General features: G+C 44.3%; 1 protein-coding gene across 2 annotated transcripts in view; it reads right to left on the bottom strand.

The window, feature by feature from the left end:
- The window catches only part of SCARA5 (scavenger receptor class A member 5), a 183,875-nt gene that overhangs the window by 23,627 nt on the left and 135,596 nt on the right, over window positions 1–24,652 (bottom strand). For both annotated transcript variants that reach the window (XM_003412459.4, XM_064272645.1), the window contains 3 exons: window positions 24,445–24,525; window positions 23,169–23,267; window positions 20,872–20,928 (listed from right to left, as the gene is read on the bottom strand). In XM_003412459.4, the coding sequence (XP_003412507.1) occupies window positions 20,872–20,928; window positions 23,169–23,267; window positions 24,445–24,525 (237 nt within the window). The remainder of the gene's footprint in view (window positions 1–20,871; window positions 20,929–23,168; window positions 23,268–24,444; window positions 24,526–24,652) is intronic.

Raw genomic sequence — 24,652 nt, 5'->3', positions numbered from 1 at the left:
ATAACAACATACAATTAGAAACGTTTGCTGTGTGTCTTGTTTCAATCCCCAGCACACTAAGCCTTAGCAGAGCTTTTCCTTGCACCCCTCTAGGAGTGATACCCAATTCTTCAAAGAGCCAGGTCTCTCCTCTTTGTCCTGGTCCCTCAGGGTTGGGGGCCAAGATAAAGGTTTTCCCCATTTTATACAATGAACCAGACAGAGAAGAGTCATTGTAAATCAAAGCCCAAACCAGAAGCATCAGTGCTTGGACAACTGACGAGGGGGAGCCCAAGGTAGGAGGTTGGCTGTCTGAATTATCCACCACAGCTATAACACAATATCACAAGTAGGTGACTTTAAAGAGCAGAAATTTATTTTCTCACAGTTCAGGAGGTTAGATGTCTGAAAACAGGGTGTGGCTCTGGGGCGGCGGGTCCTTCTTTGTCTATTTCAATTTCCAAGAGGCAATAATTCTTGGAATTCTTGGGTTTATAGATTCATCTGTCTCCTTTATCATCATACAGGGTCTATCTTCCCTCTCTGTTGTTAACTGCAGTCAAGTCGACCCCTAACTCCTGGATACCCCATGCATAATGGAATTAGACCATTTTGACCTATAGGGTTTTTACTGACTGATTTTTAGAAGTAGATCACCAGTCTCTTTTAGTCTGGAAGCTCTGCTGAAGCCTGTTCAGCAGAACACTTCTATGATCTTTTCTGTTTAGTATGTTCTTACGCTGCTCTTTATAGAACCCGGAAGTGATAAGGTTTAGTACACACTCTACATTGATATTGTCTTATTAACGTAACAAAGAAAACCATATTCCAAACAGGATCACATCCACAGGTATAGGGGTTAGGATTCCAACACATATTTTGGGGGGACACATTTCAGTCCATAACACTCTCTCTTCCTGGCTGAACAGCCTCCTTCCTCTCTCCCAGATCAAAAGGCCTCAGTTTTCTGGAGCATCAGTGGTTCTAACCTTTGGTTGAAGCTTTCTGCCTTACTCCAGCCACAGAGACCATGCAGACTTGGCTCCCCGTTCCCTGACCTGCTGTACCAACCCTGCCCATTACTCAGGCTGCTTCTGGTACCAACCAGATTTGCTCAAATCCTGACATGCTGGCCTGGCCCCTCAGTAAAGAGGGGGTGCTGAGGCAAAGACGAGGTCAGGTCATGGAGAAGAACCAGGAATGATTTTGGACTAGGAAGTGCATTTTCTAAGGATATATCTAATAACAGCTTCCTTTTTTTTTTTTTAGATTAGCTCCATTACTTAGTGCTTGGAACTACTTTTAGGTGATAGTTACAGAATGTTGGGCTTTTCCAATCATCACAAATGACAGAGAAGCACAGAATTTGCCAGCTGGCTGAGACTCAGAGGTTGCATAGTCCAAACTCTTCACATGACCCACAAAGAAACAGAGTCCCAAAGAAGTGGTGTGTCTTCTCCAAGGCCATTCCACAGTTAGTAGTTGAAGAGTCAGGGCCTGTACTTGAGACTTAATCCTGGAAGTGATTCTCCATCTATAACTTCCTTTCCCTCCCACAGTCCTTTGTTCTTCTTGAGATCTCTGAGGACTGTCCACTAGTTCCACATCACGACTTTGATGCAAAATGCATTTTGACGGAACAGCTACATTAGAGCTAATTACTTTAACCCTGGAACTGTAATACTTCTACCCAAAATTCATATGAAGTGTTTTGTTTTTCCTAAGTCACATGGGCAGACCAAGATGGCAGTATGGCTATGCTGATTTTATGTTTGAAAATAAACATGCCGATGTTACCAGGCAGGGGAGGGAGAAACCAGCCTTATTTTTTGAGGAAAGTGATAATATTCATTGAAGTCTAGGGTGATTCTACTTCCTGTGCATATATTTGGGACACCAAAGATGCAATATTTTTTATTACATCTTTATATATATTTTTAACTGTGTTTTGGATTTTTTCAATTACTCATCTATTTGTCTATCCAGATGCACTTACTGAGTCCCTACTATCTTCCAGGATTGTACCAGGTGGTAAGGATTCAAAGACAAAATAAGTGAAGTCTTTACCCTCAAGGTGATCAAATGAACTAACCTCCTAAAATAGATAAGATCACAGAATGCCAGAGCTGGCAGGAACCTCAGGGAATTCCTAGTCCAAGCCCTTCATTTATAGATGAGGAAACTGAGGTTCAGAGAGAGGAAGTAATTAACTGTCACTGGGATGATAGATCCTTCTCTTTTTAGAACACTGTTCCTTCAAATACAGGCCACTTTCAGTACTAAGCCATAATATGGAGTTAAGCTGGTTTGAGGTTAAACTGATCTTAAGGTTTGAGGACGGAAGCAGGCTAGCATCCCTCAGATCAGAGGGTACTTCTTGAGAGAACTCAAGAAAAGCTTTCAGTCTATGAGGGTTGAGTGTACAGATCCTATTTTTCCTATAAAACTCCCAGATCCTTGGGAAGAGAGATCATGTCTTATTTGTCTATGACCCCCTCAGTACCTAATATTATGCCTGGCAGACTAAAAGTGATAAGTCAGTGTCGGATGAATAGATGGTATGGAGGGTAGATGGGTGGATGGATGCATGACTTTGTTAGTGGGTACAATTGGGATCCCCATCTGAATGCCTCACGATTCCTGAGCCTCTCTGGTTCTGGTCTTAACCTTTGGTGCCTGAGTGCTCAGAACTGGTGCTGTGCCCACTCATTTATCTCATCAGCTCAAGGTGGGAGGGAAGAAATGACATCATACCAGCATGGAGACCATGCACTCACTGTGCACACAGTGACTGGAGGCACTGACCCTGAATTTTATCTATTTGTGCAACATATCTGTAGCTAATTCTAGGCTCCTATTATGGACTGAATTGTGTCCTCCCAAAAGATGTGCTGAAGTTCTAACCCCTGTACTTGTGAAGGTGATCCTGTTAGGAAATAGGGTCTTTGAAAATGTTATCAGTTAGGTTAACATGAGGTCAACTAGAGTATAGAAAAAAAAAAAATGAGGTCAACTAGAGTATTAAAAAAAAAATTTTTTTTTTATAGGTGGGTCTTAATCCTATAAGATTAGTGTCCTTACAAAAGAGAAGAAGAGACACAGAGACAGAGGAAAGACGGCCATGTGGTGATGGAACACCTGGAGCTACTAGAAGCTAGGAGAGAGGCAAGGACTAGTTTCTCCCTCAGAGCACTTAGAAGGAATCAGCAGGGCCAATACCCTGATTTGGCCTGCCAGCTTCCAGAACTGTGAGACCATGAATTTCTGTTCTTATAAGTCACCCAACTTGTGGTACTTTGTTACAGCAGAACCGGGAAACTAATACAAGCTCCACATTGCTGATCTTTAAACATTTATTGAGCTAGCCATGGAAACACAGAGCTATATAAACCTGTCTCTTCTGCGGACACGAAAATGCTAAAGGCAATTCCAAACCACCCCTGCTAAGTGCCAAAGGAGTGGGTGAGAGGCAGCAGTATAGGATGGTAAAGAGAACGAGGAGCCAGGAGCCAGGAGGCTCGCAGAGGGTCTAGTCAAGGTGTGCTGCTAAGATTTTTTTAGTCTTGAAGGCACCAAGATACTCTCTGTTCCACATTTCTTCACCTGTTAGGTCACTTTCCAGGGCTGTTGTTATCAAATGTGATAAGGTTGGGGAAGGGCATTATAAATGGTGGCATTAGAAAGCTGTCGGGGCGCATGCCATGCTCACAGCATGTGGGCAGGTTCTTACACATGGATAAGGTCATAAATGATTGGTCTGGCTCAAAAATTCTGTCCAAACAACTGATGATTAGCAGAACCACCCAGTAGAAAGACAGAGAGACAGGGGCAGCAGAATTAATAAGGCAAGTTGGTGATAAGGCCCTAGAGGGAAGAGGTAAGCTCCTACTGCTGTGGCCCTAGATCTGCCTTGGATTCTCAATGACTCTGATTCCAGGCTCTGCACGGTCTTCTTGGATTATGGGTCCTGTTCTTCCAGTTTTCACAGGTGTCCTTACTATAAGCCCCCATTACTTGAAGAGACTCGGATGAGACTTTGGTCCTGGCTACCAAAAAAGCCCAAATCAAGCACCTCTGAATACTATACACCTATCTAAGGGTTGATTACCTACTTGGCTCTTTGGGTCCAGCATGGATTAGGAAATTTTAATGGAGGAAAACACAATTGTGGTGATTCCTGTGGAGAGGCAACACGAGATTGCAAAGAGGCTGGTTCTGGACTCAGAATTCTGGCTCCACCGTTTGTCAGATGTGACTATACTTAACCCCTTTTTGAATGGTGGTGGCTGAGAGCAATAACACATGTAAAAGACTTGTCATACATGGGCACTCATTTTTTTTTTTTTTTCCTGCCTCTGTCTGGTCAGCACTTTGCCCAGGCTCTGAGAAGTCTCCATGTTTTACTGAGGATGTCTCGGATACCAGCGGTCCAAGTAGGGATCATATCTTTGAAAGCCTCTTTCCAAAGCAATCCTGATGCAGAGAGAGTGAGAGTAAGGGCAGGAGGGGAGCTCATTCCTCCAAATGGATTAATCTCCTTCTCACTTCCTCTGCTCTCCCCGGGGCTCAGTTCCTGGCTCCTCAGCATATTAGGGGAGGAGGAACAAGGGCATAGGGCAGAAGACCGGCTCCTGCTGTCAGCAGCTTTCTGCACACTAATGCAAACTGGATGTTATTCGTTAGGCAAGGCAGCTCCGGAATAGTCCAGGAATGCAGCACTAGGGCTGAGGCCACTGTCCAGCTCCTAGTGCAGATCTTATAAATCTTGTAATATGTGGAGATTCTCCACTCAAAACACTCTGCGTTGTAAATTTATTCCAGGAAAGAAGTGAGAAAAGCAGGGTCCCAGACAAGGGCAGCCCGGGTCTTACCCCAGATTCCCTTGGCTTTGAATCCCTAAGCCCCAGAAAAGCTATAAGGGGTCCTGGAAGTTGGCCTTGAACCTTTCCCCACCCTTCCTTCAGACACAGGAATCCTTTCCTCTCTGTACCACGCCTGACATCTGCGCATCCTGCCTCTGGGAAGGGAAGGAAACTGGACAGTATCTCTGGGGAACCCATTCCAACGCTTTCAAGCCAGCATCTGGTTTTATTCACCAGGCACTGGCATCTTCTGAATGTCTCCAGTGTTTTTTCTTCTGGTTATTCCCCACCTTACATTACTCCACCTGCTTTGAGTTTCTTAGCTATCATTGGGGAGCGAGATACTGAATATCTCACTCTTTCTCCGGCATCTGTTGTAAGCATAACTGAGGGAGTGGCTTCATTACTCTGCTGCTCAATATTAGTGGGTCTAAGAGGACAGTTTAATGGCCAGTAGCAGCCATCTCTCAGATTGGTTTCCAGGGTTAGGGTAGCCTTGGAACTGTCTACTGCCAGTAGGGTTCGTCTAAACCTGGTTCAGAGCTGCTCTAACACCCAGCCATAACAAAGCCATGTCCTGTGCTCTTCTCATGAGAGATTTCAAGTGAAAGATGACTAGCAAACCAAACCCGTTGCCATCGAGTCGATTCCGATTCATGACAACCCTATAGGACAGAGTAGAACTGCCCCATAGGGTTTCCAAGGAAGAGCTGGTAGATTCAAACTGCCGACTTTTTTGGTTAGCAGTCATAGCTCTTAACCACTGCATCGCCAGGGCTCCAAAGGGCATCAATCTATATTGAGCCCCACTATATGTCAGGCACTGTACAAGGTGCTTTATGTGTGCATTTCTCATTTATTCTTTTCACCAGCTCCATGAGGTAGTTATTATGGCTCTCATTTAGCCAAAGAGAAAACGGTCCTAGAAAAGTAAAGTAATTTGCCCAGGGTCACACAGCTGCACATGGTGGAGTCAGGGAGAAGAGCAAAGACCTTTCATTTTCAAACCTCAGAGCTGACTCTCAGCTGAATATTAAGCCAAATATTTAATAACAATCCTTTCCATATGCAAAGTGCTTTGCAGCCATCTCACAACAGTTCTGTGGGGTCTGCAGGAATTACTGTTCTCAGGTGTAAGGGAAACAGCCTTAGCTATAAGGCAGTGGTTCTCAGTCCTGACTGCATATCAGAATCATCCAGGGAGCTCTGAAAAGTACCAGTGCTGGGGATATTTTTGAATAGTTTGCTGGTGAACTTAACACACAGCCAGGCTTGAGAACCACTGCCTGACAGGAAGATCTGAGATCAGGCCCCAGCTACACTACTTACCTGTTCGTTGTTGGAGCATGTGAGTAAGGCACCTGTACGTTGCCCTCTCTGGGAAGGTCTCCCTGAACTCTTGACCCCAATATGTGCTCCCCACATAGGATAAATATACTGCAATTCTTTTTCACATGTCTCTATTCACTCACTTTACGAGTTCTGGTGGCACAATGATTAAGCGTGCTCGGCTGCTAACTGAAAGGTTGGTGGTTCAAATCCACCAGCCTCTCTATGGGAGAAAAGACCTGGTGATCTGCTCCCATAAAGACTGCAGCCTAGGAAACCCTATAGGGCAGTTCTGCTCTGTCACATGGGGTCACTATGAATTGGAATCGGTCCAATGGCACATAATGACAATATTCACTCACTTCAGCTCTGTGAAGGCGATAGGCATTCGGCATCTATGTAGTTCACAACTATATCCTCATTTGTAAGCAGAGTATCTGGCACACGGCAATGCTCAATATATTGTACTGAATGAATGAGTAAGGGAATGAATGGGTGCTCTCGGAACAGCACTGATCACTAAATGCTCCAGAATCTGCTTGGCTGTGCATCAGAAGGGCCCTAAAGCCCATGCAACTGTTCCTTTAAAGAAAAGGAGAGGAGGGAAAACCCATGCTAGACCTGAAATATTGCAGCTCCTTTATGTTTGTTTTTCCTGCCTTCAAGCCCCTGCCAAAGCAAAACAAGTCAAAAGAAAGGAGGTTATGGAGAATAGAAATAAACACAAGGGGCTGGGAAAATAGGCTCTGATTTTCTGCAGCTGCAGAGTAGAGCCGGAGGGATAATTTGGACCATCTGCCCATTAAGGAAGTTGAACTTTCGTTCTCTTGTAAAGAAAGAACTCCCTATGCCCCCAGCCTGCAGCACAGGCCTGTTGGGCTGGCCCCACCTCCCGTGAGGCTGAGGAAGTTGGGCTGAGTCCTTCTCTTAACATGACACTTCTCTTTTCCCTGACATCCATGGGAAATGTGATCCATATGGGAAAGACAGAAGCCATCCCACAAACAAAGAAAAATTTCTGGTTAGACTCTCCTGGAGGGCATTGCTTTCAAAATGTGGTCTGGCCTATGAGCGCACTTTATAAAATGCTATTTCCTAGTGGTAATCTGCCCTTAACTTAACATTGAACTTCACGATTCTTCAAAGTGCTTTTATTAGACAGTCTCATTTGATCTTTATAGCACTCCTCCAAGGAGGGTGGTGTTATTCCCATTTTACAGATGAAGAAGCTGAAGCTCAGAGAAGAGACGTCAAGGCCACATGATCTGTAAAGCGGCGAAGACTGGACCTGGGTCTCCAGACTCACAACTCAGTGGGCTAGTGAACTGTCTCCCCAGGAATGAATCAATTGGGGGTTATATGGGTTGCTTGGGACTTTGCTGGGCAGAAGGAGCAGCAGAAATATCTCCTAAAGTTATCACTACATTTGTCATGTTAGATTTTTAAAATTGTGACTCATCATCAGTCTCCCCAAATCCACTGTATATTCTTTGGAAACTAGGGGGAAGGGGGCTGTCTTGTCTGAATGTGTTTCTCCAATGCCCTACCAAAATGTCTGGCTCTTAAATAACAAACCACACACACCATTTAAAATGTGGATTGAAAAGTAATACATGTTCATTTGGCGATATAATTTAGAAAATACAAAAAGTATAAAACAAAGTAAAATCACCTGACATTTTACTATAGATACACAGTCATTTAACATTTTGGTGTATTTTCCTCCTGTATTTTTACCATAAACACAAACTCTAAGTGTTTAAATAGTATCATTTTTCATGTTTTCTTTATCACAGAAGGAAATGTTATTTTCAAATTATATTTTATTAAGATATCTAAAAAATGCTAATGGAGGTTCATTTTGAATGCTAGTATTGATCTTCATTTGCATAAGACCAGAGAAAAAGTCTTTTTTTTAATGCAAAATCAGTGGAAATTTAACATGGTATAAATATTTGTTGTCATATCTGCCATTTTAAAATACAGGAAATTGTTAATTACAGGAGAACTTTTATTTTTAATGTTCTGTACTGTTTAAATTTTTTATTATGAACATGCATTACTTTTATAATAAAAACACTAAAAAATTAGACATAAAGAATATCTGGCTCATAGTAGGTGTTCAATAAAAATGTATCCAATCAAATAATAAATGAAGAGCTTTCCCTGCCAGCCCTAAATGGGGTGTTCTCCCCATTGTAGCTGGAGGATGTTATCAATGCCCAGAAGTTCTGTTCAGAGCTGGAATTGTAAGAATTTACTGGACAGCCCTGGCAGACAGATACTCCTTTTCCTATCTTTTGCTCCTGGGCCAATGGCAGTGAGAGGTCAGTGTCTTAGTTATCTAGTGCTGCTATAACAGAAATACCACAAGTGGATGGCTTTAGCAAAGAGAAATTTATTCTCTCATAGTCTAGGAGACTAGAAGTCTGAATTCAGGGTGGCAGCTCCAGGGGAAGGCTTTCTCTGTCAGCTCTGAGGGAAGATCCTTGTCATCAATCTTCCCCTGGTCTAGAAGCTTCTCAGAGCAGGGACCCCAGGTCCAAAGGACACGCTATGCTTCCAGTGCTTCTTTCTTGCTGGTATGAGGTTCCCCCATCTCTCTACTGGCATCTGTCATTTATATCTCAAAAAAGATCAGTTTAAGATACAACCTAATCTTGTAGATTGAGTCCTACCTCATTTACATAAATGCTGCTAATCCCACCTCATTTTTTTTTTTTTTAACATTATAGAGGTAGAATTTACGACACATAGGAAAATCACATCAGAAGACAAAATCGTGGGTAATCACACAATACTGGGAATCATGGCCTAGCCAAGTTGACACACATTTTGGGCGGACACAATTCAATTCATAACAGTCAGTGAGAGTCAACACATCTTTAGGACTACGAAAACATGTTTTAGAGCCAGGAAATAAATCAATGACAGCAAATTCTCATTTTATCAGGCCTGTAGCTAAATACCCTGTGAAGAGATACTGATATTTATACGGCAACCCCCTCAAAAAGACTTTATGGGATGTGCTGTTTTATCTCCTGTTCCAAAGCCCAGAACTGGTAGCCTTTCTGGAAGAGGCTCTTTCACACTCTGTGCCTTCACTCACTGTCTCCTCCCTAACCTGTTTCCTATTTCATTTCTGCTCCTCCAAGTTCCAGCTCTAACACCCTTGCAGGGATGTGTCCCCATCCCTGTATTGTATGTCGGTCTCCCTGTTGTTGCTGTTAGTTACTGTTGAGTCAATTCCGACTCAGGGTGACTCCATGTGTGTGAAGTAGAACTGCTCCGTAAGTTTTCAAGGCTGGGACCTTTCAGAAGCAAATCACCAGGCCTATCTTCTGAGGAGTTTCTGGGGAGGTTCTAACTGCCAGCCTTTTAGCTAGTAGTCCAGCACCTAATAGTTTGTGTCACCTGGGGACTCCTGCCATCTCCGGATTATAAATCCTCAAGGAAGGAGCTGTATCTAGAACCAGGCTTACTACTTTCTAGCTCTATGGCCTGGGGGAAGTAGTTTAACATCTCTGAGTAGGTTTCTCATCTGTTAAATGGGATGATGACGCGAAATTTAGGCAGTTATTCTGAGAATTAAATACACGTGAGTTCAGTGACTGGGGTGGTCGGTTCTCAGTAAGCGCTTGTTGAACTTCACCATGTAATCCCCAAAGATCATGGTGGGGGACCAAGACACCACGGCAAAGTGACTTGCCCAGCTTTTAAGTCATGAGGAAGCCAGCCCATTACGCTGCTCCTACCACAGCACCCACAAGACCTCCCCGAGGATGGCCACAGGCTCTGCCTCTGTCTTTCATCTTCTCTTTCTTCCATCACAATTCTACAAACAGCTCCCTGAAGAAAATAGACTGAAAGCCAGCCACAGGGGAAGTAAACCCAACTAGATAAACTCGCTTCAAGTACAGCCCAAGGATTTCTTCCACCCTCTGCCTTGGTGGCCACTGTCAGAGGGCACGGGGGTAGTGGAGCTGTGAACTAAAGGCAATAGCGGCTAAAGCAAATCCCCCCCGCGAAAGTTGCCATTGAGTCAGTTCTGACTCAGTGTGATCCCATGTGTGTCAGAGCAGAACTGTGCTCCACAGGGTTTTCAATGGCTGAGTTTTCAGAAGTAGATCACCAGGCTTTTCTTCCAAGGTGCCTCTGAGTGGACTCAAACCTCCAACCTTTCAGTTAGCAGCCAAGCACTTCACCATTTGCAGTACCCAGAGACATCCAAAAAGGCAGCCCTGGCCCTCCCAGACTTAATCTGCAGCTCCTTCAGCATGCTTCACCTCCCATCATAAGGGAAGAGAGAGCAGGGTCATGGGAATTAAGAACAATTCCTAAAGTTGTTTGAATTGTCTTCTAAGTAAACAGTTAACCATTCCTGGTTTTACTGTATGTCTAAACTTAAAGCTTTCTTTGTATAAGACCCACATCAAAGACCCAAACTTCAATGTTTCTGTGGTTTCCAGGCATTGTTTCTGTAAAAATTCCTTGCTCACCTTCAGTCTGATATCTGTAGTACTAAGAGAGTTTTCTTGCAGGGCAAATCCCAGAAACCGCTGCACTTTTGCCAAGGAATCAGGTCTGCCAGTCTGTAAGGGAGCGGCCTCCAAGCCCGGGGTGGGGAAGGGTGGGCACAGCAGCCTCAGTAAATGCGCGTAACGAGGGATGTGAGGACACGGTATGGAACAGGTTTTCTCCCTCCCTTATGATAAAAAGAATATGTGCTTAGAGAGCAGTTAACCATTACCTCTGTTCCCAAGCTTGAAATGCCCCACTAGGGTAACAGAAGCAGAGCTTCTAAAGTCCCAGTTATATACCTGGCCGCTAACGCTGAATACAAACTCCAAATGCTGGCTTGTTTATGTTCTTTCCATCTCATGACCCTTTTCAGGCTTTGGCCCTCGACTCCTGCTTTCACTTAGCATACATTTAGTATACAAATATTAAGGGTCCTGTTAATGGTCTCTTCTCACTGCTCCGCCCCTCTCTGAGAGCACAGGTTCCCCAAGGGGGGCTTAGTTTCTCCTTGCCTAAGGAGTTTTCCACTGTGGCACCCGCCAAGCCCCATGGTTTTCTCTAATCCTCGGGCCAGCAACGTTGAAAATACATTTTATAAGAGATGAATGCAACATAATGACCTCAGCTGTTCCTATCAGGCAGATCCCTGCCCCTCAATTTTCCACCTGGTTTCTTAGGGAGGCCAGGCCTTTTTTTCCTCAGGCTCTTTTAAATCTATTTGAAGTCATCATATCAAATACAACATGTATTAAATGGAACTAAACTGTCTTCTACATACAACAATGTGAAAGCTGTCCCAGAAGGGGTCACTAGGCAGTTTTCAGGAAAAGTAACTGGATTTGTTTTTGGAAGTCTTAAGATAGGATCCTGGCAGGCCAGAACTCCTGGAAGGCCAGGTCCCATCCTCTGCACAGAGCAGGGGAATGAGAGGAAATTGAGATCCGGGAGGCTAAGTGGTTGCAGAGCCACAGCCAGTTGGGTCGGAGACTTGGATGGCAGTTTTTCTGCTGAGGACAGTGCAGCTCCTGTAGAGGTCCACAGAGTTTGTGCTCAGGAAATATAGTACTTTCTAAAGGGGAGCAGCTCAGACAAGACAAGGAGCAGCAGATAAACATGGATTTGAAGTAGGAACATTTTTCCACGTGGAAAAGGGGTCTGCCTACATGCACCAGGCGTTAGTGGCTGTATTTAGGGGCTGCAGGGATGACCGAGGTTCCAGTCTTGGGGCCTTGGCATCGCTCATCCCTTCATCCTGCTTGCAGTCTGGTTCTCCCCCTATCCATCTTCCACACCTTTCCCCCATCCACCTTCCACACCGCTGCCATGCTGCTCCCAGTCATGGCCCATCCATGAGTTCCTGCGGCTTAGGGGATCAAACCTGAACTCCTGGCCATTACTGGCCCTCTCCAATCCCTACCATGTCCCTCCAGCCTTATTTCTTATTTTTTACACTCCAAACCCTTGCCGTGCCAAACTGTTTGGGATAATTCAGCAATGTCATGCTGTTCCATGCATGGACATCCACCTGTTGAACTCCAACTTACTCATCAAGACTTGGGCCAAAGACAACTCACTGATCCCCCAGCAAAAGTCAGCAACATTAGCCTTTTATATACCACTTGTAGAGCTCTTACCACCCTCTACTGTAATGAACTGTTTGTGTTTCTCACCTGCTAAACTGTCTGAGTGAGCTCCTCAAGGGTGAGATCACGCCACACCCATCTCTGACTCCCCAGTCCTTAGCTAGTGCTGGGTACGTAGCGATTGCTCAATAAATCGTTGCTACATAAATAAATAAGTTAATGCTGTCTTCCCTAAATATTTTCTATCGTTCCACACTTCCAACCCACCCCCCCTTTTATGACAGAAGTAAGGGAAAGCCTTCAGAGATTACCACCTCAATCTCTCTCCGCCTCTGCTCCTTTCCAAAGCCAACTCCTTACCAGCCGTTTTCTGACCCACGTGGCTCAGGCCTTTGCAGTCTCTGCTCTCCCCAGGGCTTGCTGGGCTCAGTTTTCATCTTGTTCCCAACAGTATCTTATTTACCATTTCTTTGAGCTTATTTCTTTTTTCTGGTCCTCCCACTGGGTTTTGGCCAGGACTGGAAGCCATTTTTGCCATAGGACAATTTTTCTGAGTAAATTTTGTATCCCTGTATATTTTCAGTTATTAGATATAAACTTAGGGGAGGAAACATTTGAAAAAGAGTTTTCCATTTCACAAATCTTTTTGCATTTGCACCTGTAGAATAACTATATCATAAGGATAAAAAAATGAATGAATGAGCGCATTGACTGAACAATGGCATGAATGAGTAAACACTGCCTGCTATGTGCTGGGTGCTCTGTATACATTTTTTCAGTAAACCTATTTGCTTGGTTTATACAATCATGAAGAATGTGAAAAGCAAGTGAGGTGGAAAGAGCTTTGCTGGCAGATGAGACAGAACCAGGTTGAGGCAACCAAGATTTGATGAAATTAAGAGTAGACTCTGAGATAGGGGAGAGTACTTTAAAAGTAACTGAGAATTGCTAAGGAAGAAATTAGTACTTTCACACCGAATAGCACAAAGAATGAGTAGAGTAGCCCATGAAGACACTGTCAAAAGGCCAGGTGAGAGAGAATAAAAGACAACTAAAGATGGCAGAAGAGTGGTTAATAATGTGGACTCTGGGCCAGACAGACAGATTCTGGGCCAGACAGATTTGTATCCTGGCTCTGCCCCTTATGAACTCTGGTGACCCTGGGCAAGTTCCTTATCCTTTCTACCCTCACCTCCCTTATCTCTAAAAAAGGACATAATCATACCTACTAAATGTTACTGTCAGAGCTAACTGATATGAATGTGCACAAAAACGTTCCCTCTGACAGGGCCAGGGACAAGTTCATTATACCCATAAACCCATTGCCATCGAGTTGATTCTCATATAGCATGAGTGCTTAATTTTTCTTAGAAGTATGGTTTACTTTTAAATCATGATGCCAGGATATTAAATTGTATACAAAATTAAGGATATAAAAAAAAGTGTGGCTAAATTAATAAATATATTTGCATGTAAAAGGTCCAGTATCTCCATCTCTCCCTGCCTGAAATAAGCCTAACTTCCATTACTACAAAGGTCCCTGGTTGGTACCATTTGTGCTCAGGAAGAAAGGCCTGGCAATCTACTTCCCTAAGGTTACAGCCATTGAAAACCCTATGGAGCACAGTTCTACTCTGACACACATGAGGTGGCCATGAGTCAGAATCGACTCATGCCAACGGGCTTTTTGGTTTTCTGGTTCTATATTATCCCAAATATAGAAAACTAGTGACTGTATTGAGCACTAGTGACCGAAGACCAGACAAGTTGTGGAATGACACCAAGGACATCATCCATGAAGAAAGCAAGAGGTCATTAAAAAAACAGGAAAGAAAGAAAAGACCAAGATGGATGTCAGAGGAGACTCTGAAGCTTGCTCTTGAGTGTCGAGCAGCTAAAGCAAAAGGAGAATTGATGAAGTAAAAGAACTGAAGATTTCAAAGGGCCTCGCGAGAAGACAAAGAAAAGCATTATAATGACATGTGCAAAGAGCTGGAGATGGAGAACCAAAAGGGAAGAACACGCTCGGCATTTCTCAAGCTGAAAGAACTGAAGAAAAAATTCAAGCCTCAAGTTGCGATAGTGAAGGATTCATGGAAAAAAAATTAAACGACGCAGGAAACATCAAAAGAAGACGGAAGGAATACACAGAGTCATTACAAAAAAAAAAAAAAAGAGCCATTATACCAAAAAGAATTAGTCGATATTCAACCATTTCAAGAGGTGGCATATGACCAGGAACTGATGGTATTGAAGGAAGAAGTCCAAGCTGCTCTGAAGGCATTGGCAAAAAACAAGGCTCCAGGAATTGATGGAATGTTAATTGAGATTTTTCAACAAACACATGCAGTGCCGGAGGTGCTCACTCTTCTATGCCAAGAAATATGGAAGACAGCTTCCTGGCCAACTGACTGGAAGAGATCCATATTTATGCCTATTCCCAAGAAAGGTGATCCAACCAAATGTGGAAATTATAGAACAATATCATTAATACCACATGCAAGCAAAATTTTGCTGAAGATCATTCAAAAATGGCTGTAGCAGTATATCAACAGGGAACTGCCAGAAATTCAGGCTGGTTTCAGAAGAGGACGTGGAAACAGGGATATCATTGCTGATGTCAAATGGATCCTGGCTGAAAGCAGAGAATACCAGAAGGATGTTTACCTGTGTTTCATTGACTATGCAAAGGCATTCGACTGTGTGGATCATAACAAACTATGGATAACACTGCGAAGAATGGGAATTCCAGAACACTTAATTGTGCTCATGAGGAACCTTTACATAGATCAAGAGGCAGTTGTTCGGACAGAACAAGGGGATACTGATTGGTTTAAAGTCAGGAAAGGTGTGCGTCAGGGTTGTATTCTTTCACCATACCTATTTAATCTGTATGCTGAACAAATAATATGAGAAGCTGGACTATATGAAGAAGAACGGGGCATCAGGATTGGAGGAAGACTCATTAACAACCTGCGTTATGCAGATGACACAACCTTGCTTGCTGAAAGTGAAGAGGACTTGAAGCACTTTAGTAATGAAGATCAAAGACCACAGCCTTCAGTATGGATTACACCTCAACATAAAGAAAACCTCACAACTGGACCAATGAGCAACATCATGATAAATGGAGAAAAGATTGAAGTTGTCAAGAATTTCATTTTACTTGGACCCACAATCAACAGCCATGGAAGCAGCAGTCAACAAATCAAAAGACACATTGCGTTGGGTAGATCTGCTGCAAAGGACCTCTTCAAAGTATTGAGAGGCAAAGATGTCACCTTAAAGACCTTAAAGACTGTTCCATATTAGTTGCCCTCAAGTCGATTCCTTCGATACCGAAGCCATGGTATTTTCAATCACACCATATGCATGTGAAAGCTGGACAATGAATGAGGAAGACCGAAGAAGAATTGATGTCTTTGAATTGTGGTGTTGGCAAAGAATATTGAATATACCAGGGACTGCCAAAAGAACAAACAAATCTGTCTTGGAAGAAGTGTGGCCAGAATGCTCCTTAGAGGCAAGGATGGCAAGACTGCTTCTTACATACTTTGGACATGTTGTCAGGAGGGATCAGTCCCTGGAGAAGGACATCATGCTTGGCAGAGTACAGGGTCAGCGGAAAAGAGGAAGACCCTCAGTGAGGTGGATTGACACAGTAGCTGCAACAATGAGCTCAAGCATAAAGAAGATCTTAAGGATGACGCAGGACCGGGCAGTGTTTTGTTCTGTTGTATATAGGGTCGCTTATAAGTCGGAACCGACTCGACGGCACCTAACAACAACATTAACCCAAAAAGATTTCCTGGTATACCTAGTACAACCAACTCTAGGCACAGGCGTGACTCAAAAGTCACTGACTCCAAAAGACTAGCTTTACATCCCTTATTCTAAAACAGAGAGAGAAACATCTCAGCAGCTATGGGAAAAACTGTCTAACCACCATCTCCTCCGACAATTTTATTTTGAGATTACACTGCATGCTGGAGATCTGGATTCTAGACCTAGTTTGGCCACTGACCTAAGTCAGGTGCCCTTGGTTCATCTTCAGTGAACTGACGGGGTGGGTGGGGTGTGAGAGGAGTTGACCTAAAACTCCATCCAACTGTAAAATTCTGTGACTCCAGGTCAAAACATGGGTAAACAACTGTGAGATTTTGTTCTGAAAAGTATTTTAATCCTGACTCAAAATATGGCTCACTAGAAGTCTTCTGTGTAATATACTCTTCAAAGTAAAGCCCCCAACTTCTTATTCTGAAGTGAGGGGCGTCTGCTTTTCTCACTTATCTCTTTAACGTAGTAACATCTCCACCTGCTGGAACGTTAGGTTTTTGCTGCTAAAGGTACATTTAGGAATTGTTCCATATTAGTTGCCCTCAAGTCGATTCCTACTCATGATGACCCCATGTGTGCAGAGCAGAACTCCATAGAGTGCACTCCAAGGAGTTTTCAAGGCTGTGACCTTTCAGAAGCAGATCACCAGGCTTGTCTTCCAAGGTGCCTCTGGGTGGGTTCGAACTGCCAATCTTTTGGCTATTCATCAAGTGCTTAACTGTTTGTGCCACCCAGTGACTCCTAAAGGCTCCATAGCCTCAGGCAAAAACTGGGTTACCAGAAACCAGCCTGGTTAACAGCTCCTCCTCCACAGTATTCAGTTTTAGAGGAGGGTAGAGCTCTGGTGTTGAGAAATCCTTCTTTCCATCCATTAAATCCTATGCCGGGGCTGCCCTTGCCCTGGGGAATGACTAAGAAACCCCCAGAAGTGGGCACTCAGTGTTCATCAGAATTTCCACACTTTTCTGAAAGATGATCCTTGGCTCCGTCTTCACAGCCTCAGTCTCAGGGATATAGTTAATGCCTCTGGGACTGAAGATCCTTGGAAACATAACAGGAGTCTGAGTACAGCTTGGTTTTGGCTTGATCAGAGGCAGGTGATGGGGTGGAGACCGTGGGAAGGCAACCCTGGTCTTGGGACAGGCACAGACCCCAGCGCTGAATCACTTCAACACTGCCTCTTCAGCCTGAGGCCCTTAAGTCAGTTTCAGGAGATACCAGTGGGAAAATCACCAAGAGTTTTAAGCAGGGCTTGGTCAAACCCCTGCTGAGAATGTGCATTTTTAACAAGTTCCCAGGCTATGCTCATGATGCTGGTTAGGAACAAATTCTGAGAACCACTAGTAAATCAGTGGTTCTCAAAATTTATTACACATAAGAATCACCTGGATAGATTCTGATTCAGTATATCTGGGATGGAAATGCAAACTCTCAGCAGGGGTTTGAACCCAACAAACAGATGTGAAGCTCTGGTTTTAAGGCACCCTGGAGAAGCAGCCCAAGCCTACTGTCCAAGACCAGGAACCTAAGCTCTTGCTCCACAATTAGGGAAGTCAGAGGCCTGAGTTTTTAGTTCCAGCTCTGTCATTGCTTAATAACTTGAGAAAGTCTATTCTCCTCACTGGACCTCCGAAGACAAGGAGATGGATGGATGACCTTCCAGTGTTGTTATTCTGCAACTCCTGTATCTATCCCATGTTCCCCTCAAGTTTCATAAAGCCCTGTTGACAGAGCTGTCTTTGCTGAGCCAGCTCACTTTCCAGTTCCATCACACAGAGACCACTTTTTGGGTCTTGTCAGGGGACAGGAAGGAAAAGCTTAGTGCTTTAGTGCAAGAGCTGTGGTCTGAGCTCTGGGCTGCAGTGAGGGTGTAACCTCTTCTGGGCAGGAAAGAACCTTCAGTCCCCAGGGAACAGCCATTCAGAGCTGACGTCAGTCTCTTGGTGTGCAGTCAATAGGCTCCAGGGCCAAGTGGATTAGATGCCCTTCCCCCACTGTTCCCCACCCCATCCCTGGGGGAGACCCACATTATTATGTCTCTGGTTCCCCCTCTCCACACTGCCTGCCTCTCCCCCTGCCCCAGCCTCAGACCTCAATCCAAGGGCAGAGCCCAGCCAGCCAGCTCAAGGAGCAGGGTAAATAGCCACAAAAGTATCCTTCGCATTCATGATAACTCTCACCAACAACCACCACCTTTCCGCAGGTTCTGCTACTCTTGGACCTCCTGCTCTCAAGGGCAGCTGCCAAAGATTTCCTAAGAAGGACCCCTCTGGTATGTGGGCAGTATTTCTGACCTCTTTTCAAAGGTCATCTTTCCACAGTTCCTCCCTTCCTTCTCACCCCCATCAGGATTTATTTATTTCACAGAGCTAAATGTCATGATTCTTCTTAGCTACCTTGGCAGCATTCTGTCAGAAACCATCAACAAACAGAGCAAGGAAAAGCAGTGCTGCTAAGACAAACTTTAGCATCTAGCCCACTACAGACGTGATGTAGATCTGTCACAGAAGTCATAAATAATACCCAGACTCCCCTCCATTTTCCTTCACAATTCTTTCTTTTTGGCTCCCAGCAGGGTCCACCAGATCTCCTCATGTGACTGGGGTACTCCCAGTTAAGCCCTTGGCTGCTCTTGAAAGGGACTCTAGATAATGCTAGAAAAACTGTGAAGAACATAATTGCTTTGTGGATTATAACATCGAAGGTGAGTTGGGCCTGGGGAGTCCAGGGTAAGCCAAGGTACTGCCATTGGTTCTCCTCCTGTATTTCTATTGCTTTAGGGTTCATGAAGCGCTGTCACATACATTTTTATTATTTAATCCTTCTAAACACTGCCCTAGGGAAAGGAAGGGCAGAGGCATAGGAGGTGAATGTAAGTGTCATAGCTGTAGTCTAATATCTTGGGAAAGGGTCATTTTCAGGAGGGAGGTCAGCTGGTTCAGGGCAGAAGCCAGCAAGAAGGGGGACAGCAGGCCCTTCAGTTGGTCTGGGCTGTGGGGAAAGGAAAAGGCCTGGTTTCTCATCTCCTTTGGCCCTTGCTATCCCCCTGGGCCCCACTCCACCTGCTGCTCACCCTACCCCACCTTGGTCCTGCACTAACTGGGAGGAAAGTTATCATTTTAAGGATCTGCTGAAATCAAGGAGGATCACTCTTAGGGAAATGACCAATCTGGGTTCCACTTATGAATCTGCAGTGGTATTTGTCCTTGAGTTTCTACAGCAGACCTAGAACGCAGGCCCTCTTTCCCCAGGCTGGGTCTCTGTAGAACCAAGAGTGGAGCCCAGATGTCCCAGGCGAGGATAATCTGTTTATGCCCACACACAACTGCAGCATTTCAGTGCCCAACAAATACTACATGTTGGTCTTTTTTTGAAAGTTGGCTAGGAATATCAATTCATCCTTCTCTGGAAATCTCTCCAAGATTTTACACATTGCCCTTTGGCGGGGGGGGGGGGGGACTCTAGAGTGGTCTAACTAGATAATCTGGCTTCCCTCATAAACATTCTAGAAAGAACTCTTGTCAGAAAGACTTAATTCTTACACTTGGTTGTCTGCCAGATAATGAGATCTCCAGCCTCCCTGCTTGAGTAGCAAAGGAGGAAAGCAGAGTGGTACAATCTCTAACTGCAGACTTCTTGATTCTCCCTTGTCTCTGCACTTTTCTCCATGAAAGTACCCATGGAAATAATGCATTTTAATAAGTCAAGTAACTGAATTTTAGCAAGCATCTCCAATGATTTTATATCTGAATTGGGTATTATGTGGAATAGTAACAACACTTATTGAATACTAACTAGGTGCCCAGGGACTGCAATAAGTGCTTTACATGGATTAAGCATTTAATCATCACAACGACCCTTTGGAGTTGGGCATGGGGAGTCCAGGGTAAGCCAAGGTACTGCCATTGGTTCTCCTCCTGTATTTCCATCGCTTTAGGGTTCATGAAGCGCTGTCACATACATTTTTCTTATTTGATCCTTCTAAACACTGCTCTAGGGAAAGGAAGGGCAGAGGCATAGGAGGTGAGCATAAATGTCGTAGCTGGAGTCTGATATCTTGGGAAATCTTCATTTCATAGATTACCAATACTAGGCACAGAGATTACACAGCTAGCTAGTGAGGCAGCCAGTGGGGAGCCCAGGTTGGCTGCTGCCAGATCTACCCACACAACGTCTAGGCTTACACCACCTGTGGGAACAGTCTGTGCCCCAGAGCAGCAGAGCCTTGAGGTAGATAGGGAGGCTCCTATGACACTTGAGCCCTGGTCCATGGCCAGGAACTGAGTACCCAATAAGCAAGGTAAGCACAGGCTTACTTGTGCTTATTTACTAATTTATAGTGAACAATTTCACATTTTTCTCCTCATCAAAGATTCTGCTTCTAGGTATGGCTGGCATCTGTTTCTCTCCCACCCCCACAGCACCTTCCTACAGAATCAAAGCCTCTTTTTAAATTTACAATCCCTGACAGGGACAGATTACCCAGTAAGCAAGGTAAGCATGGCCTTACTTGTGCTTACTTATTAAGCTATAGGGGAGAGTCTCACATGTTTCACATCAAAGATGTGAAAACCATGTGAAATTATTCACTACAGATTGGCAAGTAAGCACAAGTAAGCCTGTGTTTACCTTGCTTATGGAGTAATCTGCCCCTGCCCATGGCCCGTCCAGTTTCCAGACCCCTAATCTTGTGGGCTGCTTGGGTAACAGCTACACATGTGCTGACACAGTGCCCAGGGACACCAAGAGAATTTCCTTACTGGCATCCCCCGCTCTGTCTCCTCTCTCTCCTTTCTCTCCTTTTGGGCCTCGGTCACCTGAAACAGAGGAGGAAAACTGGCATTAGGGATGGAAACAAAGTCTATTTGTGAATAAATGTTATCTGCAAGAGACCTGTTGACCTAAGCCAAGAGATACTCTCAGCCTAGAGCCAGCAGTTCCTGGAGGGCATGGTGTGGCAGGGAAGATAAAAACATCACCAATTCTGTTGCAGGTTCTGGTCACCTTGAGGCCCCCCCCCCCCCCGCCACCAAAGTTTAATTTTCCTCTTTATTAAAGCACTGAAGGGCAACACCTACCAGCAGAGACTAAAAGAACATGTGGTACTCAGCAAGAAGGAAAAAGCAAAGATCTTCCTATTAAATAATCAAGGTTTTAGAAGTCCACATCGAAGCACAGTGAGGCGGGGAAAAAAGGCTTCAATTATATACAGAGTAAGATAGGTTATATGTCAGGCAGATCTCCCAGTGGTGGAGGTTATAAAACACAAGGAAGATTGTCCCAGAGAATTGTGGAATTTCCTTCTCAGGAGATGGTTAAAAGAACAGAGCACTTTTCCTGGCTCGTTTCTTGTTGTACAAAGAAGGAGAAGGTTCTGATACCACCCAGTGGGCATTAAAATGACCAGGGAATTCTATACCAAGTACTTCCAGAAAGATAACTGCAAATTGCATATTGTCCAGTGAAAAGAGCAAGTCCGCAAGTTACAGGGCAGGATGCCTAGTGTAATCTGAGTTTAAAAAAAACAAAGACAAATATATAAGCATGTATGTATGTGCTCAGAAAAAGGTCTGGCAGGATAGATTCCAAAGTGTTTATGGTTGTTAATCCAAGGACTAAGCGTTAAGGGAAAGAAGGGGAGGGAACTCTCATTTTTCACTTTACACACTTTGGTACTATTTTCTTTCAACAAGAATTTACTGCTTTTACAATCTGTTTTAAAATCAATTTTTTAAAAAAGCGCACCATGAAAGAAGGGAAAACCTGAGCCTGTTTAATCAATTACCAAGTAGAAAGTAGAATAAAATGTCTTAGAGAGCCAAGATGGAGACACCATCCTAGACATGGGCCACTTCAGACAGCAGTATGTAAATATAGGGAAGCTTATCTGAAATGATGTTAGGAGGTCTGGACACTTGAAAGGAACATGAAAAGAAAGGGTCTATAAATTAGGTTCTCCCCAAAATGAAAAGGAGCCCTGGTGGCATATGGCTAAGAACTATGGCTGCTAACCAAAAGGTTGGCAGTTCAAATCCCCCAGCTGCTCCTTGGAAACTCTATGGGGGAGTTCTACTCTATCCTATAGGGTGGCTATGAGTCGGAACTGACTTGATGGCACCTAACAACAACAACAAAAATGAAAAAGGAGGTTAAAGTTAAGGAAGTTACATATCATCAGGAAGAAAAAAATCAGAAGAAACACTGTTGGCAATGTAAACTTGAGAACTGAAGTTCAATGTATCTGGGAGAAAAAAAAATATTATAGAATGTTAAGACTGTAGCAGTAGTGGACAGAAGGTGGGCTGTACTGGGTCTACCAGCCTGGAGACGTGCCACCAGTGTTTTCCGTGAAAGCCCACTCTCCTGGCTTTCCCTGGTTACAATCCTAGAGTGCAATCAATAGTGACGCTTCCTTGTATTTATGCAGTGCCTTAGAAGCATTTCCACGTATATATGCCTCATTTGGAAACCCTGGTGGTGTAGTGGTTAAGAGCTACAGCTGCTAACCAAAAGGTCAGCAGTTCGAATCCACCAGGCACTCCCTGGAAACCCTATGGGGCAGTTCTACTCCGTCCTATAGGTCACTATGAGTTGGAATTGACTTGATGGCAACAAATTTGGTTTTGGTTTTTTTTTTTTTATGCCTCTTTTAATCCTTATGACAAGGAGCACTGGTGCAAACAGCTAACAAACACTGCCCCTTCCCCCCAACCCCCAGCAGCTCCATGGGAAGAAAGACCTGGTGATCTGCTCGTGTAAAGACTCCAGCCAAGAAAACCCTACGGGGCAGTTCTATTCAATGAGTCGGAATCAAGTGGAGGGATTGGAACCTAACTACAACAACAACACTGCCCCCTGTGAGCTATGTTAAATATTACGAAGATTTCTAGTTTTTAGAAGAAACTGATGCTTAAAGAGGTGAACTGACTTTCCCGAGGGCATTCAGCTGGTCAGTGGAAGAGCCAGCATTAGAACCTCACCGACCTGTTTCAATGTCTAGGCTATTTCCCAGGGTACCCGTGAGCAAGGCTGTGGGTACACGGAGATTCATTGTTACCTTTGAACCCACGCATGCCCATCGGTCCTGTGGCTCCCAGCATCCCATCGTCACCCTTTGGGCCGGGCAGTCCTGGGGTCCCTCTCTCCCCTGGCAGACCTAGGGAGAAAAAAGACAAATGGCGGAACCACAGACTCAAACAGGAAAAGACCTTAGAGTCATCTCTCATAACTTCGGCTTCCTGATTCTTCTCCCAGTTAAGTTAAAGATGCAGTGTCAAAAAGGTCAGCTCAAACCTTCACCATCAGCACCTTTTATCCAGTTAGGCTCAAGCCCCTGCCCCTGAAAGGTCCAACTCTGTTGTGAGTGGTAGTTGTGGTGCCAACCCTATTTGGGAGCTGTCCCTTCACCTCTAGCTATGCCGAAGATTTAGATTCAGCAAACAATTTTTGAGGATTTTCTATATGCCAACCATTGTTTTGGATGTTTTTCAAAAATTATCTCATTTAATCTTCACAACAAACTTTGAGGTCAATATTATTTCATCTGTGTTACAAATGAGGAAACTGAGGCCCAGAGAGGTTAAATAACCTGCCCAAGATCACACAGCAAAGAGTTTTAGACACAGAATCTGAGCCCAGGTTTCCTGAAGTGAAAGCTTTGTCATGCTGGATAAAAACGGCTTACTGGTACATATGGATGGGGGAGAGGATGGAGGTCACTAGTGAGTAGAAGGAAGATGTAAATGGCCCCAATTCAATTTAAGAAAAAAACAAAAAATAAGGTCCCTTGCAATCATTATTTTCCTAAACACAAGGAGGTATAGCAAGGGGAGTGAGGGCTGAGGAGGAGGGAGAGAGTTAGCAAGGTCAGTAGATGGGATGGATGGCCTGCTGCCTGATGAGCCCCAGGGCTCCAGGCCACAAGTCCTATGGCCACAAGCCTGTATTTCACCATGGAGAGCCAGAATCAATTAATGCTTTCACTAAGAGCCCTGGGCCCCAAGAGGCCTGACCTAAGTCCATAGTTATCTCTGCAAAGCAGAGTACCCTTAATTAATTGACTAATTGTTCTTTCCTGCTTTGAATGGTAATTGGTTTCCTTTGGCCTTTTTCTGAGATGTGGAGAAAATCTGTCTTTCAGTAGTTATTTCTCCAATGCTAAACTCAAATGGCTGGAGGAGGACATCAGAGAAGGGCTGATTGAACTACCTCTTTTCCCTCCTAACATGGATCTATCTGTTCCAGAGTCCAAAGGTTGTTTCCATAGCATTCTCAATCTAGTGCAGGATATGCCTGTGGCTCCCAGCCCGTCCCATTCCTGACATCCCCATTACCTCGAAGTCCAGGTAATCCAGGTATTCCAGGCTCGCCTTCTTTCCCTTCATCCCCCTGGTCACCTTTGGGTCCTGGTGGTCCTGAAAGAGTTACAAATAGCACCAATAGCTGCTTTCTGGAATAGGCAGTCTGCAGAGGAAACAAAAACCTCCTCTCTTAAGAGAGGAAGGGTCAGCACTACGCTTTGGAAGCCCATAGGACTACACC

The sequence above is a fragment of the Loxodonta africana genome, chromosome 19 (assembly GCF_030014295.1).
Source record: "Loxodonta africana isolate mLoxAfr1 chromosome 19, mLoxAfr1.hap2, whole genome shotgun sequence".
Taxonomy (NCBI): domain Eukaryota; kingdom Metazoa; phylum Chordata; class Mammalia; order Proboscidea; family Elephantidae; genus Loxodonta; species Loxodonta africana.
This window is presented reverse-complemented; position numbering and strand designations above follow the sequence as displayed.